This window comes from Sinohyriopsis cumingii, chromosome 18 (genome assembly GCF_028554795.1).
Source record: "Sinohyriopsis cumingii isolate HCF-2022 chromosome 18, ASM2855479v2, whole genome shotgun sequence".
In the NCBI taxonomy this organism is placed as follows: Eukaryota; Metazoa; Mollusca; class Bivalvia; order Unionida; family Unionidae; genus Sinohyriopsis; species Sinohyriopsis cumingii.
The window spans coordinates 97,598,780-97,618,600 of record NC_142978.1 but is presented as its reverse complement, the minus strand read 5'-3'; the positions used below and the strand labels follow the sequence as shown (position 1 = coordinate 97,618,600).

The following is a 19,821-nucleotide window of genomic DNA, read 5'->3' as shown; positions in this document are numbered from 1 at the left end:
TACGTTTCACTGACGGACTCTTGTCCAACATACCTATCTGACCTCACCCATGTGTACATACCAGCAAGATACTTACGCTCCTCTTCTGACAATCGTATAATGGGGTCGTCCATTAATTATGTCAACACAATGGGGGGAGGGGGTTTGAAGAAGTTTGACAATTGTTGACATGGGGGAGGGGGGAGGGGGAGTTCAAGATAAATTGACGTCAACAATGTTATTTTTTACAATAAATTTAAGAAATCAGAAAATAGGAAATTAGTCGGTGCGTTGGTATGGCACACACTCGCTCGCCCGTCAACAGCCCACCAGTTTAATCCTAAACCGGTTGAGCTCTTGCCAAGGAAGTCATAGTCTTGCATCATCATATTTTGTTTTTATTCAGTGTAGATTGTAGACTGTATACAGATTTTTAAGGGAAGCTGTTACTAAATTCAAAGACTTCAGTGAGCCATAGACATCTGAATAGTATAGCTATCCACGGACTTCTATTAAACAGCATCTATGTTCTATGTATAGATGCTATATATACTGAAGTCCGTGAGCTATCAATCCCAGGATGGATAACTGAGCCTAGGAAACTTGAGAGCTTGACTATTATACAGTCATCTTTAACATAATACATAAAATAAATTATGTAGCCTACAGAAGCATACAACTTCTGCAACCAGATGCAGTAACCTTAATGCCTTACAAATATAGTACACTTTGATAACAGACTCTTGTTCATTTCAGGCAAATGCCCCCCCCCCCCCCCCCATTTGCATGTGCTGTAAAATTGTTATAGTCAATTTGAAATCTGTTAAACAAGTATAAAAAAATGTATTAAAATGTATTTGTAGACCTTTTAATTTCCACAATTCTATTTTTAGCATATCTTAAAACTCATTTATTTCGACTGCAAGAACAAACTTAAAGACCTAATAATGTTTCCTACCTTAAGTATTTCAGCATTTTTTTTTTTTTTTTAACCTCTATAAACAGCAGAGAACACACCCCTTTTTAGAACATTTTGGAAGAGGAAAAAAAAAAAGCAAGAAACATCAGGCAAATGCAAGAAGAAACCAGCGATGTGAAGCAACCGGGACCGTTCCCGAGCTCTCCTTCCAACTAATGACATCCAACCATTCAACTGTAAGGGAACTTTATGGACCCATAGATTGAGGTCAAACTATCAGGGTTCCTTGAACCCATAAAAGCCTTTGGGAGGTGGCACCATACCCTTCCCCAGGAACAACTAGCAGGCTGCGAAAAAAGTGGCACATGCACAGCTGTGCTCACGCCACTATAATTAAACTCAACAACAACAAATAATGTTTTTTTTATGTTTTCTAATTTCATAGTGTTTGTTTCTTGTAATCATATCATTAGATGTTTTTTAGGTTATAGGTGTTGTCTAATATTGTAAAGCGCTTAGATTAGGCGCTATACAAAATCCTCATTATTATTATTTTTATTAGTATTATTATGTGTGTGTTTGTGTATTTAACACACATGGAGTGCTCCAATAAAATAACGGAGGGAACTACAGTGAACAACAACAACATGGAGGACAACAAAACAGAACGTAGTTATTTTCTGCAGCTACCTAGAGAAATAATTGAGCATATTTTAAAGATTGACTTTCTTCATATAGTTGATATTTGCCATATCGCTCAAACATGCATCATCCTTAAGGATATTGCTTATGACAACGAAATTTGGAAGTATCGAATTCGACGACGGTAATGTCTTGTTCACTAAGATTTATCATTGAGGTTAGTTACTGTGTTTTAATATTAGAAAGCCTGATCATAGCGGGCAAGACATGAAGAAACAGATAAACTTTGCATAAAAGTGGCCATTCAGAATAAGTAAGGTACTTAAATTGTATTTGGGGTAAATGTGTGGAATGTCCCTTACGGCGTTTTAAGTTATTAATGACTAAATGCGCATTTCGTGTGGATTAGAACGGGCTCATCGAAGGGTCCGATTGTGAACTTCGAAAGTTATTTACCATGTGGTAATTGGGAGTAGGAAGGTGTTATCATTATTTTGCCCCTTTCGACCGATAGAATCAAGTGTCATTGACCTGAGCACTTTGAGCTTTTATCATAATGGTACCTCTCACTACACTTAAAACATTAGTTATTGTAGCAAAGTATAAATAACAAATGACAATGAGATACAATGCTGTCGAGCAGTTCTGCACACCTAAGGTTTCCGTCTCCAGTTTTGAAGCAAAACGCTTACCAAATTCGACCAATTCATGAAAATAAAATACTGCAATGCTTACCATTTGAAAAGAGGCAATTGTCACCAGAATATTCTGTTCAAAATAATATTAGTTTTGGACACACAGGATACCACCCCCTAGTGTCGTAGCCTCAACTTGATTTGTTGTGGTTGAGGCAATGAACTGATCCCATATCATGTAATGGAGCAAAAAAAATCATAACTAAAGTCAAAAACAAACAGTGTAGAAATCTACTACGTAAGTATAATCATGTTGTGAAAGAAGTTTGGCTTATTTTGAATTTATTAAGCCCTTACACAATCAAATAAAGCCTCAATGTCCTTATATGGCACACAAACAAACGAGGCTGAGAACGGAAGTAATCATTGTTTGAACTAGTATGGCGGACGATTTAAACGAAAATATCGGATAATAAAGGTAAACGAGATTTTACAATTATTTCTACAATGATTTTCCATATTTCCGGTATTAAAGAAGAGGACTACTCAATTTATTGGATTATATTCAAGGAATATGTTCAAATTGTTATTATTGGGCTAAAAGGGTGCCGGGTGTGATTCACACCTGGCTTGCTCCATTGACATGTATATGCACATGTTAGTACCCTGTCCACAAGGTAGGAGTAAGGGTACTAATATTAGTACTAATCACCCCTATGTTTTAATAACTCACGATATGTCGGCCTATTCTGCGCACAGCTTTTAAAAGATGTAATGTTTATCCATCGGGCTATAGAAATGAAATACATTACTTTATACTGTTTCTGTCAGCATTTCAGTCGAGTAATTAGGTCAGGTTTATAGCTAATTTTACACAATTCAGCGTAACAATGCCAATAAATGGCAAGAGATATTAAGCAAATTAAACCGATCTTGTATAAAAAGTAGTAGAGTTCGACATTTTATTTAAAAAAAGCTATTATGTGGAAGAGAAACAACAATGAATAGGATGTAATGTGTTTACAACGTCTTGCTTTATGGGAAGAATTACTAAATAATTTAGAAACAGACTTCCGGTATATGCCAGGGAATTTCTTGAGAATGCTGTTCTAGCGGCAAGTTGACACGTTGGGTAGCAGATACGCCATGTTACACTTTGATTAAAATCAGATCTCCACTTCACGTAGGACGGTGGTAATCTGATTTTAAACAGATTGCACCACGTTATGGCAGATATGTCAGAATCTTGAAAATACATTTCCACATTTCATCAGTGCAATCAAAGTTTTATCTGGCAAATTTGATTAGTTTTTTTTGGACAAGCCTAATGGGCACATCTCTTAGAATACAGGATGGGCCTGATTTGAAATTAGAGGGGCTCCATGCATCTGGATATCAGATTTATTTTAGCACTGCTTAAAGGACGATTGAAAATTAACTGTTAAAGTAAAATTGCTTGTCATCAGATAGAAAACCTTAATATTTTTATATAAATAAGAAAAAATGTTAATTTAATTATGTAATATATTGTAACAGTATATGTGTCATGTAAATATGCATAAATAATAATAACAAACCACCTCAGAAAATCAATAATAGCAGCTCCTCGTGAAATTTTACGTAACAGGATGAGACCAAGTTGGGATGGGATTTAGTGATGTTAATTTATAATTATATTGATTAAAAAGTGAAAAATATGGTACGTATTCCCAGGCATCTAGTCAATGAACATGATGTATTTCCAAAGCTCTCAAGGGGCATTCACACATGGCCCACACAGTGTGCTGAAGGATCCATTGGGAAACCTCTTTCCCTGTAGACTCATTGGTCCCAAACGTTTGGCCCCTCACTGTGAGTAAACCAATTTTTTCCTCTGAGCCAATGTCACCATTGACTGCAGTATGTGGGTTACACAAGACTCAGTGAGTTCTACAACTCCCAGACCCTGTAAACTGCTAAAAATACAATAACTGAACTGTATAATGCATGTGACATAGTTTATAATGAATTTAATGATTCACATTTTATATGCACAAATGAATTGGATTCATTGCACATTCAGTTATTTCACACGAACACCTGTATAAGATTATTATTATTATAATAACCATATTCATACATGAACATGTTTCTGACAAGATTAATCACACCACATGTCAAGAACTCAGACATTACTCTTCATTTCATATGTGCATCATATAATTGAATTCATCTTGTCTCTTCACTTGTAAAATTGGCTGATGTGAAGCAGACTACGTGTACGAAAACTTCCTCCCTGACTTTAACCAGATTCCAGGTGGAATTTTAAAGCGGATTTCACTTAAAGCCTAGATTCCACTTATTATAAATTTTAGGTGGGTTCAGGGCGGATTCAGGGTGGAATACAGCCTGAAATATGCAAATTAGTCCGTCTATTACTAGGTGGAATTAGTTTATTCCACCTACACTGTACTAGGCAGAATTAATTTATTCTGCCTACTAGGCGGAATCTGTTTATTCCACTTATTTAGCCTAGATTCCCTATATTATCACTTTTAGGCAGATTCAGGGTGGAATATAGCTCGAAACATACAAATTACTGTTACTAGGCAGAATCTTTACTTCTGCCTAATTAGATGGAAATACATGCAGAAACCCCATCCAATAATGAAAATGTCAAGGCGGATTTCAGACAGGTTTTTTTAAAAAGCAATTTCTGCCTAAACCATAAAAAATATGCTTCAGATTTCTATTAAAGTTTAAACTGCCTAATGATTTTGAGACATTATTGGGAATCAATGATAAATATTCACAGTAATATTTAAAATGAAAATGAATCATAAATTTTATTTTGACAGACATTATCAAATAAGATTTAGGTTTTTCTTGTCCAAAGGGGCAATGCCTTTTTCTTTCTTGCATACAAAATCTAATCCAACATGGCATCACTTAAGTATTTTTCATTTCACTTTAAAGTTTGGTGAGATTTCACACATATTTTGACCAAAACTTTCATTGAAATTATGTTGAGGTCTCACTCAAATTTCTTTGAAATATTTGTGAGGTTTCACAAAAAAATTGACTAAAACTTTTCTAAGATTTCACTAAAATTTTGATCATTATATAGTATTTTACTGAAGATTTTTTAGTGCTTCAGACATTTCAGCAGGTTTCAAAGAAATAATGGATATGAATTAAACAGGACTTATAAACCAAGGTGATATTTAAGTGTGCATGAAGACAATTATACTGATGTTGTAATTATATGACATCCAAGGCAAGAGAAATTAGAGTTAATGATAATAATAATAATAATAATAATGACTTTATTTACAGAAGGTAATTCAATTAGTTACAGAACTAATCTACCTTGAGGCCTTCTATCTTTGATGTACAACATATACAGTATATGCAACATGATATGAAGTATCTGACACTAAATAATTAAGTGGTTTTAAAAATCAAAGTATCAAGCCTGGAACATATGCACAGGCATCTGTGAACACATAAACATATATAAAATATAAAATATTAATCTGCATTGAAAAAGTCAGCCGTGAAAATAATGCAAAATTACAGAAAAGCATCCATTTGAGACACTAATTATGAGAAGAAGAAAAGCTAGGAGCCTGCCTAATATGTCACTTGTACTGTAGACTGGATTTTTGATTGCACAAACTATGATGCTGTTGTGGTCTCTCGAATTAGTTTTTGTTCCATAAGCAGCCATGGCAAACATTTATCATGATATAATTACTCTTATTTTACACTGAATTCCAACACACCAAGAATATTTTGATAAGATATACAATAATGCCTCAAGAGATTGAAAGTAGATTCTACTTTTCAGCAAAGAAAATTCCGCAAAGATATGACTATCTTTGATAGACATGGATATGTTGCAACAATTCCCACCAGTGATCTACACATTGTCCCTCCTTAAATTCTGAAGTTAATCAGTTTGGAGTTGTACAACTTCAAAATCATCCTGATTCCTGATTCAATTCCTTGTCCTATTTAGCACGTTAGCCGTTACTGTAAAGCTCTTAATAGCACAAAAATCAAAATGCTTGTCCTGGCATTCAGTTTTCATACAGATTGACCAATTATGTTCCCATCAAATTTGCATTCGGGGTATTCTCATTGCCGCACATTTTTCAAATGGTTATTCTATCTCTCGTCCCTCTTGAAAATTCGAATCGCCACCTTTTGCAAACATGCTGTTTTCCGTCAGTTTCTGTTATGCGACGATTCATTGGGCAATTACAAAATTTTGACCAATCAGAAAGCTTTATACAACGATCCTCTGTTAAACAATAAATGGAACAAATACTTATTTGAAAGCTCATTGTGGAATGAGACTAGATAGAGCATTATTTAAAAAAGTTTCGGAGACGATATTAAAAAATGGGTCCATATTGAGGAAATTCAGGTCAGGAGAAAAACAAAATTATGTTTTAAAACGGAAAACAAGATGAAAACTTGTTTGAGGGCAGTTAAATCCAATTCAAGTTAAACAAAAATACAACAACAACAACAAATTTGAAAAAGAAATTTAACAAGGAAAGCTGTGGATAGAAGTTATAAATTGTGCTAAAAATAAACAATAAAATTACAGCTATCAGAAACAGGAAATATAAATGCTGCTGAAAATCATTCAGATTGTACAAGAAACAATAAATGTTATTGTATCTTATTGATATTTTTATTGAAATGTCAGTGATATTACAATCACAAAATATCACTATATTTTCAGTCATTTAACTTTACAGACACACAAAAGCCAAGTCCTAATTATGCCTTACTTCATTCCACCTAGATGTTGGTTAGAAAATAGACTAAGTCCAGATTCCTGCTTTCATATAATAGATGCCAGTGACTAAGTTCCTAATTCCACCTAGAAGGTGGGTGGAAAATCAACCAGGTCCAAAATTATGCCTAAAGATGTATTTATAGCAGGAATTTGACAGAAGTCCATCTTAGAGTTAGACGGACTCTAGATGGATTCATCTTTGATTTCTCCAATTTTCCATGTCCGCCTTTGTATTAACCAGATTTTTAACATTTTAGGCAGATTCCGCCTGGAGTCTCCTTAAGTTCCAGGTGGAATCCGCCTAATTATTTTGTACGGGTATAGTCTGTCTGACAGCATGGCATTATGGACCATCCCTAAACATTCTGGTCAAATAGTCGCAGACCAAAAATGACCACTAACCATTGGAGGATTACATTAAAACAGCTTTTAAGCACTTAAGGTAACTTTCTTTTGACAAATCCCACAGGAAATAATGTCTGAAAGCTCAATAAATACGAAATAAATAACAGTAAACCCTTATAATACCACAGTTACTAAAATAGTCCTTTATTCACTTGTTTTTTTTTTCTCCATTTGACTTTTGTGACCTTGGAAAGTAAGTATATTTTCCAATTTTGAATAACCTATTTTGATGCTGATGAATTTTTGCAGGTCCTTACACCAGTGCATTTTCTGGAATGAAAAACTCAGCACTATCATATTGACAATGTACATTTGATCAAGTTGAATAACTAGAATAAAAGATGTGTTTACATAGTGAAGAAATGCATTTTAGTATACCATGAAGCCATCTATTTTTATGGTTGGAAGTATTTAATAATACATTATTCCATCAGATATAAATTGGCACAGATATACACTGGTTTTGTCAGATGAAAGGGGAAGGAACCCAAGGGAAATGAAGCTCAGTAAATCCATTATCTCACAAAACTGGTGTTTATCATCAATTGACATATGAGAAGTATTTTGTTTTTTACATAATTCTTAAAGATTTGTCAAACAAGATGAAATTGTGAGTTTTCTAGGTTTATAATTACTCTGCACTCAATATTATTTTCCTCGTGAGTGCCCAACTCTTCTGTTCAGAAGTAGCTTGTCGGTATCATTCAAGTTAACACATGCTTTCAAACTTGTAAGTGCAATGAATAAATGGTTGCAGTAGATTCAAAATAAAATGTCATTGTATCATAATTTACCTGAATTGTGAATCAAGTAAAATACAGGTGTCGAAAAGGTTTTTTGAAGGAATTAAAACATAAACACAAAATGTGTTACCTAAATTTCTTCTGTGAGGGAAGTTGTGGCTTAAATTTTCCATGGTCATCTTCAGTATTGAAAGGGTTAGGGTTTTTTGATGGAGTTGCATCAGTTTTCTCAGTAGCTACATCAAGTCATGATTTGACTTTAAGATTTCATTTTTAAGGATTTAAATACAGTTTTAATATCCTGAAAGTAGTAGTGTTTTATTTCTGAGAAAAAACAGGATTTTCTCAGATTTGAAGAATTTATTCTGCTTGTATTTCAGGGGTTAATGGGCTCCAAGTTTTACAGGTAAATAGTCAGAGCTTTAAACGTGCAGCATACTTGCATATTGTACACAGACAGTTCAGCTAAAAATGCATCAAGAAATTTTGTAATGAGTTCAAATTATGCATATTGTACACAGACAGTATAGCTAAAAATGCATCAAGAAATTTTGTAACGAGTTCAAATTATGCATATTGTACACAGACAGTTCAGCTAAAAATGCATCAAGAAATTTTGTAATGAGTTCAAATTATGCAAAACAATTGAATTTTCAGCAGAGACTGAGCTGTTCCTGCGATTAGTACAGTCCAGGTCATATGATGGCATGTTGGATCAATTTAACTAGGTTGTTATTTAAGGTACTGATGTTCCATACATGTTTGAAACGACAGTACGTGATCCCTTTTGAGAAAATACAATAAAAACGTAAACGCATTTTAAAAGTAGTCTGATCACTAAGCCATTTAATAAATTCAAAATGTCATGGTTAATATTTTAATTATTTGGACACAGTTTCAAAGCACATGTTTTGTGGTGTTCACGAAATGCCCATTGAATTTATTTTAAAAATGTAACTATTTTGAAAATTATTCCAGTTATTAATTTCATAACTAGATCTTCAAAGATTTATTTTTAAACCCTTGTTTAATCAAATACTAACCTGTCACAAATGTCCAAATATTGCCAAAATATCATAGTGAAATGATACAAGTTCAAAGAAAGTCACAAATTATTAGTTTTGTAAGATTTCTCTGTTCCATTGTGGCGATTCTTATTGCTCTTGATTTTCTTGTTTAATTGTCTTGTCATAACAAAACATTTCTCAAAAATGATGTAGAGAGATTCAGATGACATTTGATGAAAATCAAATAAGTCAGTTTTGTTTCCATGCTAAGCATGGGGACTAGATGACCCTGCCTATCTGTTTAAATAGGTTAGCGTCTGTGCAGTACTGACACTTTTTGTATACCATTTAAGATAAGATTTCAAAACCTTTGATTGGAGGTTGTTTCAGATGTATACAACAGACTCTGAATTTGGATCCACAAACTTTGCATGGACATAAGAAATGGGTTTTGGTATGGAAATAATTTGGCTTTTCTGTTTAATTAGCTTTGAAGGTCAAAGATCAAAACACATTATGGGATAGTTTGTCATCCATCATGCATCCATCTTTTAGCACAGATTTGTTATCACAACTCTTCATAAGCTACCAGGATTGCCATAAAGCTTTACACACAGATTCATCCCATAGTCTTGTTTGTCCTAAATAAAAATTGTGCTACTCAGATATCTGGTATGGCTACCACAGCAGCCACATGGAAAAATTTATTATCATTATTCCTTCTGAATGGATGGTCTTATCAACATGAAGTTTTCAAGTTAGGGATTTCTTATATGTGGTTGGTTTTTAACAAAAATGTTTTTGATATGGCATCCAGTATTTACACCAAAGCAGCCATCTTGAAAATCTTGTTATTGTTACTCCTGAATGGATTTTTATATCAGCATGGGATATACACTACAACCTTTTGGTCCTAAATGAGTACAGTGCCAATCTGATCTCCAATGTGACCACAATAGCAGCCAGTTTGAATATTTTGTTATCACTACTCTTTCTAAACAAAAGGTCATATTGACATATGGTTTTAACAAGAATACTTCTTATGATGTCTAGCTGGTCATATCAGCAGGGGGTTTTACTGAAAGATTCTTATGATGTCTAGTTGGTCCTAAATGAAAATGATATCACTTGCATATTAAACTGGTCCACCACACTGGTCATATCAACATGGGGTTTTACTGAAAGAGTCTTATGATGTCTAGCTAGTCCTAAATGAAAATTCTGCCATTCAGACATCTAATATGGTCACTTCATTTAATAAGGCCACTACTGAAACAATGATCATCTTGAAAACCTTGTTATCACTACTTCTCCTGAATTAATGGTCATATCAGTATGGGGTTTTCATTGAAAGACTCTTTATGTCTAATTGGTTGCAAATGAAAATGGTTTTGTCTAATATGGCCACCACAAACACCATCTTGAAAATTTTATTATTGCTGCTTCTTCTGGATGGCTGGTCATAATTATGTGTTTTTACCAAAAGGGTTTTTGTGATGTCTAGTTGGTCTTAAATGGAAATGGTGCCAGTCTGATATCAGTATGATCACCATAGCAGCATGGGATTTTGCACAGAAGACTTCTTAAGATGTCTTGTTGGTCCTAATTTAAGTTGGTGCCAATATGGTCTCCATGGTGGCTGTCTTGAAAATCTTGTTATCTCTATTTAAATGGAAAGTGGTTTTTATATCTGGTTTTCATAAGAATAGTTGTTACAGTTTCTAGTTGGTCCTTGATGATAATGATGTAAACTGGCTCCAGTATGGCCACCAAGGTGATTATCTAGAAATATTATTTCTACTCCATCCAACTAGATGGCCCTATCTTCATGGGGTTTCACGAATAGACTTCTTACAATAACTAGTTGGTCTTAAATTATAATGGAGCCTGTTACCAACCAGTCAATTTGGCAACTCCAGTGGCTGTTTTGAAAATATTCCTGTCTCTATTCCCGCTTGTAATTTTTACATGTTCTCACCATAAAACCTGTGATGATGTCTACTTCATCCGAAATAAAAATGGGGCCAATTTGACATCTGATATGGTGACCACAGCAGTTAATGTATAACTCTTATAATCACTGTAGAATATCAGAAATACTTTCAGCACTTGGCATTTAAAAGGAAGAAACGGTCTTATCTTGAATTCTTGGAATTTCTTTTTGGCCAGTGGAGCAAAAATCCTTCAAGATACTCTTGTTTAACTTAGTTTGCTTATAATGTTTAAGTAAGTGATATTTTTTATTTTTCAGTTGGTATCACCTTCTGGCAAGATATAGTCGAGATCAATCGTACAATTGGTACATAGAGTACAAAAATCGGCACCTTTTTGGACTGATGATTCGTAGAATGGTGGAAGCTCTGTCCCCCAAGTACTACACATCAGAGGAAATCTCTAAGGAAGGCTTTAGAGAATTTAGGTCTCTTCTCTCTCAACACAAGCATGCTGGGGAGTTCTTGGTTGATGAATTGATGGAAATAGTACATCACAAAGATGCGTAAGTGAATACCGTTATCATCAGCAAGAAATGCGAAAGCTTTGAATTAGCTCTAAGTTAAGGAGGGGGCTTTTTCCACAAGATAAGTGAAAATTACTAAAAAGTGTGATATTAGATACCAAGCAATGTCAGTCGTAACTCCAAATGTTACGTTATATATAGAACATCATTCTCTTGATGCAACTGTAATTGTGTTGTTGTACATAGAATATCTCTGGATGCAACTGTACATGTGTTGTTGTACATATAATATCTCTGGATGCAACTGTACATGTAATGTATATAGTACATCTCTGGATACTACTCCAGATGTGATGTTCTGTATAGAAATTCTCTGGATACAAATCTAGATGTTATGTACATAGAACATTTCTGTATGAAACACCAGATGTGATGTTTTTTATAGAATATCTCTGGATGCAACTGTACATGTGTTGTTGTATATAAAACATCTCTAGATACAACTCCAGATGTGATGTTCTATATAGAACATCTCTAGATACAACTCCAGATGTGATGTTCTGTATAGAACATCTCTAGATACAACTCCAGATGTGATGTTCTGTATAGAACATCTCTAGATACAACTCCAGATGTGATGTTCTAAATAGAACATCCCTGGATACAATTACATTTTTCGATATGATGTATATAGAACATATGTACATATACAGGGCCTTCCATTAGATTGGAAGTCAGAGGGTGAGTAGGCAGGGAGGGGGCTTGTGTGTCCTCTTCCAATGGGGATACAGGTTGTTTTTTTAAGGTAGCAGGATGTAAAATAAAGGTAGCCAGGTAAACCACCCAGCTCCAGGCTGATAAGGAAAGCCCTGAATATTAGAACCATGTGTGATCTAATATATACAACATTACAGGATACAACTCCAAATGTGATGTTATGTACATGGCATGTCTAGATAGAATTCCAAATTTTATATACAGAACCTCACTTGATATGACTCAAAATGGTATATTATAGACAAAACCTCACTAGATATGACTCCAAATGTTATATACAGAACCTCTCAAGATATGGCTCAGTTTTATATTATACACAGAACCTCACCAGATATGACTCAAAATGTTACATTATACACAGAACAACACTAGATTTGACTCAAAATGTTATACACAGAACCTCACTAGATATGACTCAGAATGTTATACACAGAACCCCACTAGATATGACTCAAAATATTATATACAGAACCTCATTAGATATGACACAAAATGTGATACACAGAACCTCACTAGATATGACTTTGAATGCTATATTGTATGCAGAACCTCACTTGATATTACTCAAAATGTTATATTATACACAGAACCTCACTTGATATGACTCCAAATGTTATATTTTACAGAACCTCACTAGATGTGACTACAAATGTTATACACAGAAACTCTCAAGATATGACTCAAAATGTTCTATTCAGAACCTCACTAGATATGACCTCAATTGTTATATACAGAACCTCACTAAATATGGCTCAAAATATTGTATTGTACACAGAACCTCACCAGATATGACTCAAAATTTTAAATACAGAACCTCACTAGATATGACTCCAAATATTATATTACACACAGAACCTCACTAGATATGACTCAGAATGTTATATTATACACAGAACCTCACTAGATATTTCTCCAAATGTTATACACAGAACCTTAATAGATGTGACTACAAATGTTATATACAGAACCTCTCAAGATATGACTCAAAATGTTAAACACAGAACCTCACTAGATGTGACTCAAAATGTTATACGCTGAACCTCACTAGATATGCCTCCAAATATTATATTACACACAGAACCTCACTAGATATGACTCCAAATGTTATATTATACACAGAACCTCACTAGATATGACTCAAAATTTTATATACTGAACCTCACTAGATATGACTGCAGATGTTATATAAGAACCTCCCTTGATATGATTCCAAGAAAATGTTATATTATACAAAGAACCTCTCTAAATATGACTCCAGATGTTATATACAGAACCTCACTAGATATGATTCCAATTAAATGTTATACACAGAACCTCTCTAGATATGACTCCAGATGTCATATACTGAACCTCTCTAGATATGACTCCACTTTATATACAGACTCTCTCTAGATATGACTCCAAATGTTATATACAGAATATCTCCAGACACAACTCGAAAAGTAATATTATTGTTACAGGATATTACTGGCTGACACTTTATTGACAATTGAAATGACTCAGTGCACTCTTTGTATAACTGTACTCTTCATAGCCGAGAAACTCTCTTGAGAATATTGCTCCAGTTAAATTTAGACCTAATCTCCAAGAGGGTCACTGTGTTTCATTAATCAAGTCAGTAATCTTAGCTCAAAGGATGTGACATGGGTTGGAACACAGACTCAAATTTAGGTTTTGTTTCATTTTTTAAGAGTCGTAAATTCAAATGTCATCTAAGACCTGCATCCTCTTAAATCTAGTCCCTGCCACAGTGGAGGGATTCTTGGTAAGTCAAGCAAAAAGGATCTTTTACGGCCAAAGTGTCATTCGGATCTCATCCTTGTGTGAGCTGCTGAACCTCTCCAGGAAACACCTGTACAGTGGAGGTAAAAGACCTACTTTCTCCACCCCATAATCTCTTGTCTCCTGCTGCTGACTTATGCTTTCAACACCCACAGACGGTCTATTGAAGGTGCCAGATTTTGGCAAATCCAGTCACATTGGATTGATCTATATTTGCAAAATGAATGGGCGATCCAAGTCATTTCTGAGGAGATTCAGATTTTGTATTTATAATTCCCCCTATTTCTTCCTCTCCCCTTCTAATGGATGTGTCATCAGATAGGGAGAAGTTCAGAATTCTAAAGTAGGCAAATACAGTCGCTTATCGACAGTTGGGCATGGGAGATTGTGGAAAAACCATAACCTACGGTGTTCTGTTCAAGGCTGTTCATTATCAGAAAGGGCAATGGCATGTTGAGGCTTTTCATAGACCTGAGTCACCTCAGTGAATTCATTCTTTCATCAAGGTTCACGATGGAGACAGCAAGATCTATATGATTCTTCAGCTGAAGGGACAAGTTTCAATCTCACCAATGCCTTCTTTCATGCCCCTATTGACCTGAGGTCATGAAAGTTTCTTCCATTTGCTTACCATGACAAATTTAATCAATTTCAAGTTCTTCAGTTCAGATTCAGTATCAGCCCATAGGTCTTTACCAAAATTATGGATTGCATCATGACCCTCTTCTAGTCGACTGCCTCTACAGCAGTAGTGGCATATCTGGACAATGTCCTCCAAGGACACATTTAAGTTCTATTCATTTCAAGGGCAGAAACAATCTCCTATCCCTTTTGAATCATCTTGGTTTTCTTGTAAACTGGAAAAAGTTCAACCCTCACCAGCCCATAGTTTTGTCCACCTAGGTTTGGAGTTTATAACCAATCTTGTATGTCACGCTCATGTCTTGGTCGTATGGATCATTGAACTCATGGCATCTTTTTCCAGCAGGACATGGATTTTAGTGCAGAAGATCTTGCAACTCCTTGGGTTATTCAGTGCAGCAGCAGATTTGATCCTGCTGTGCCACCTTTATTTGCTCCTGTTACGAATGACTTCGCTGGTTCACGATTTTGGATAACATATATACTTTCTTGTTAAGTTGAGTCCTACTGCAAACTGCACATACCATGATCTGCCATTGCATAATGTGTGTTTTGTGAGAAGTAATCAGTAGAAGAAACAAAATAGACCCTGGTCTTCCAGCACATTATGCAATGGAAGATCAGGGTCTATATTGTTTGCATTTTGACTCAACTTTAAAGCGAGCATATATGGTACTTTGTAGATGTGGGCATCTGTCTTAAAATTTTGATCAAGATCTGGTATGCTGGCTAGGAGTGGGGAAGTTGAGACATTGGGGAATGAATTATAGGAGTGGGGAAGTTGAGACATTGGGGAATGAATTATGTATGAAATCAGGGGACAGTGCTGCTTGATTGCCAATTCTAGCGCAATTCATGGGATACAAATGATTTGCATATACTCAGTAAAGTAGTTTTTGCAGAAATAAAATTAAAAAAAATAAATGTATTCATTTTTATGACTAATAGTAAAATCACTATCCATTCTTCTGTTGATTCAGGGGCAAGAATTTGACTGTGAAATATTATGCAGAGAAAGTGCTACGCTTTCTTCAACATGAATATTTAACCCAGAAAATTAAAGACTTTCTTGAGTTAGATCCAAGCAAACAGAAACTAGAAACAGGTGAGCATTATATTCAGAAGTAGATAGCTTTGTAGATATACAGATCATCTTAAAATTTTAAAACTGCAAGTAAATGCATATTTGTTTGATTCTTTCTTCAAACCTAAGAAAACACATTCATGTACCTAGTATTCACAGATGTATTGTTTAGTGATAGTGTCAGCTCACCTTTGACTCCTAAAATAACAGTCAGACCATCTGTAAAAGTCACCTGTATTAAGAAGTCACCTTTCTTAAACAGCAACCTTTTTATATCATCCTGTAAACTGTACTTTTTTACTTATGAATCTCCTGTAAGGGACCACCATTCTTAAGAGAGACTTTACTATTATGGTTTTAGAAAGTTTTCAGATAAATATTATCATTTGAAAGAAAGAAAAAACATTATGGTCTCTGTACTAGGTGCGGTGATGATAGCCCAGTGGTGCCAACCAATGGAGAATATCACAGAGAATGGTATTGCTGACCAGTTGGACAGTCTGGCTGCTGATGTTAGAAAATTGCTTAAGGAAAGAGACTCATCACATCCAATATTTTCCAGGGAATTTAACTATAATGGTAGAATGTATTACGGTTTCCTTTGACAAATGTTTTGGTCACATTCTTTAGGAAATATAGTGGTTATTTTTGGCAAATGTAAAAGGTGTTGATTTTGTTCCAAAACAGTGGCTTTGAATTTGGTTCATTATATTTTAGACAATATTGATCTTGACAGTTTAAAATACTTCACATCATACATTTTGTGATCTCACTCTGAGAATGCAAAATTTCTCAAATTTCTTCATTAAAAATTGACATAATCTCAGTTATGTCATTAGAATTGACATAACCAAAGTTTCTATCCTAGAATTTACACAAGCTCTGTTACTTCATTAGAATCAGCACAGCCTCTGTTACTACATTAAATTGACATAATCTCTTACTGCATTAGAATTGATGCACTCACATTTGAATTGACGCCTCTCTTGCTATAGTAGTATTGACACAACCACTTTTACTACATTAGAATTGACACAACCTCTGTTACTACATCAAACTGTCACAGCCTCTATTATTACATTAGAACCAACACAGCTTCTGTTACTACATTAAAGTGACATAACATCTTAATGCATTAGAACTGATGCACCTTACTACATTTGAATTGACAGCCTCTCTTACTACATTAGAATTGACACAACCTGTTTTACTAAATTAGAACTGACACAACCTCTGTTACTACATCAGACTGTCACAACTTCTGTTATTATGTTATAATTGACAGTCTCTCTTCCTGTATTATAATTGAGACACCCTCTGTTCTTACATTAAGACTGACACACTAATGCAGGCACAACTTTCTTAGCCCACTCAGTAACTTAGCTTTTAATGCATCTCCATCATTTCATTGTTAGCATTAATTCAAAATCAGATCATAGTTACTTTATCACTTTAGAAAATTCTTTGCTTGATAAAGTTTCATATTAATCAGATAGTACCAGTGATTGAAAGGTTGAATTTCTTTAGTTACGTGATTTGTGACACATTTAAAACTTTGGCTGAGAGTAAAGGTGAATTGTGTTCTCACCTAATGATCATAATAAACATTTTGAATTGATTTTCCTATAGAAATCTTATAGCCTTTGCTGATTTTATAAAACTGTTTGGCTATTAATCCGTTAAATCTTTTATCTGTAGAATTATTTTTTAAGTAAAGCAGCAACATCTACAGTCAGTATGAGTATGATAGTAACTGTGCATTGATAGTAACTGTGCATGCTCCTTCTGATGTAAGTCAGTGGTAAAAAGAGAAGGCATCCAGATGCATTTTTGTTTGACAGCACTTTACAAATATTAGAAGATTGGGAGGGGAAGGTAATTGATATTGGTTCATTTTTTATATTTTTTATGTTTGCATTTCCTGGTGTTAGTACTACTTTATGTTTTACCTATGGAAAGGGATAGAGGGTGGGTATATATATATATGGTACATCAGCACTATCCTGGCTATGGTGTACCAGGCAAGTTAGATATGGCATAAAAGTGCTTAAAACATATTTAAAGCCAAATGAGGGTAAAGTACAAAGTCCAGTTTTTAATTCACACTTTTTGAGAAAGTCACAGAACTTATTCAGCTGGAACATGATCACATGACACATTGCTTGGCAAAAAGATGTCTCCATTAACTCCTTGCTTCACAGAAATTTAATTCATTTTGATGTTTTTGTAAAAACTAACAAATGTTGCATGGTACTCTAGAGTCACACTTTAGGAACCTGTCAGATATCCCCCAAAAGTACAAATACCAAATGAAGCTGACATCCAGGATCTGGGGTCATTTTATTTTGATGGCTGAGAAGTCTGTGAATGTGGAATAGATTAGTACATAGATAGCTCCATTGTTTCTGTTTGATCAATAAAATGGTACTAGAATGGTATTATTATTAACATGAAATTATTATTATTATTGAAAGCAGATGAGCACAGATACTGATTGCTCTTCATGATTTGCATACTAGTAATAGATGTACATATTTTTAGATTATGCAAGCGTGTTTATTTTTTATAATATAAATTGACTGTGTTAGACTGACCACCTTAAAATTTCTACATGTACTATTTAATGTTGTGTTTAAAATGTATTTGGTATTTGAAAATACTGAAGCTGGAGGGATTAATTTCATAAATTTATAGATACTGTAATTATGTTCAGCTTCTATTGATTTCATTAGGGACTTTCTTAAAATGTTATTTCATTTTTCAACAGTGGATAAAAAGTGAGGATTTGTTCTAAAAGTTGTGTGATCAATCAGGAGGACTGAATACAGATTTAATTAAAAGAACTTTTCGATGGTATTAGTACTGACTTCTGCTGTTGTTTAGTGTTCTCATTATTCTAACACTCTGTAGATGGGTCTGAGTTTTCCAGAACTGTGCATTAGAATCATCTTGCAATAACATCGTAACTTCAGTTAATTTTATCTTCCTTTGAATAGCATTAATAAAATAAACCAGGTCTACATTTTTCAGTTGTACATTTTGTACTCCATATGGTGGATAATATTAAGAGTTATTTATGATGGTAAACAGGTCAGCATAGGGTCAGCATGTTTTACTGGTTAGCTGAGTGCTAGTATCAACAGACATTTTTTGATGGTGAGCAGGTCAGGTTTGGGTAGGCAATTTTTAATTGGTCATCTAAGTCATAGTAATGATGTCAGCATTGTGTCAGCAAGTTTTACTGGTCATCTAATTCCTAATTTAAGCATTGGGCCAGCAAATCTTCCTTCATAAAGTACTGTATATATTTGCTTATAAGTCACGATATATTAAAACGACAGAAAACCTGAACTGCCTTATCATAAGGTGCTTGCAGGTCAGGATCTGTCTTGTATATTTTACTGATTACTCCTAACAAACTGCAGTCCCAGATCTGTCAGCACATCATGTTCTGGGAGATCTGGGTCTGTGCAGTTTGCAGTAAGACTGGCCTTATAAGCAATTATATTTGGTATACTGCACAATTAAATGACCAGTCAGATGCACAAACAAGGTAACCTTAAAAGGCTTCTTATAGTTTTGTTTGTTAAATGTAATGATTATTAGTTGTTATCAGATCCTAAGTTTTATCTTTGTATGTTACTACCACTAAATTTTGTGGGGTGACCATTTTCATGGATTGCATTATTGGGCAACAGTGGAATTTGTTGTCTGAGTTTTTTATATTGGAACTATTAACCATTCCCTCAGTTATTGTGTTGTGCAGTTTTATAGTCACACATACTGGCACCAACAAGTAGTTAGTCATGGTATGTATTTTAGCTTATGAGTGCATTTAGAAACAATTTTATAATACGGGATGGGGGTCTTGCCATGTAGTTTGGGAGGTTGTAAGATGGGAAAACACTAATTTTCCATGAGTTGATTTTCTTATTCATATTTCTGATGTTCTGATT

General features: G+C 34.4%; 1 protein-coding gene across 2 annotated transcripts in view; it reads left to right on the top strand.

The window, feature by feature from the left end:
• Positions 1 to 1,519: 1,519 nt before the first annotated feature.
• Positions 1,520 to 19,821, top strand: part of LOC149777557 (F-box only protein 21-like) — a 55,533-nt gene continuing 37,231 nt past the window's right edge. The window contains exons 1-4 of one of the 2 annotated variants that reach the window (XM_089942163.1): positions 1,520 to 1,724; positions 11,374 to 11,619; positions 15,762 to 15,886; positions 16,289 to 16,444. In XM_089942163.1, the coding sequence (XP_089798289.1) occupies positions 1,546 to 1,724; positions 11,374 to 11,619; positions 15,762 to 15,886; positions 16,289 to 16,444 (706 nt within the window). In that variant the 5' untranslated portion in view covers positions 1,520 to 1,545. The remainder of the gene's footprint in view (positions 1,725 to 11,373; positions 11,620 to 15,761; positions 15,887 to 16,288; positions 16,445 to 19,821) is intronic. The other variant, XM_089942162.1, reaches the window with a different exon arrangement.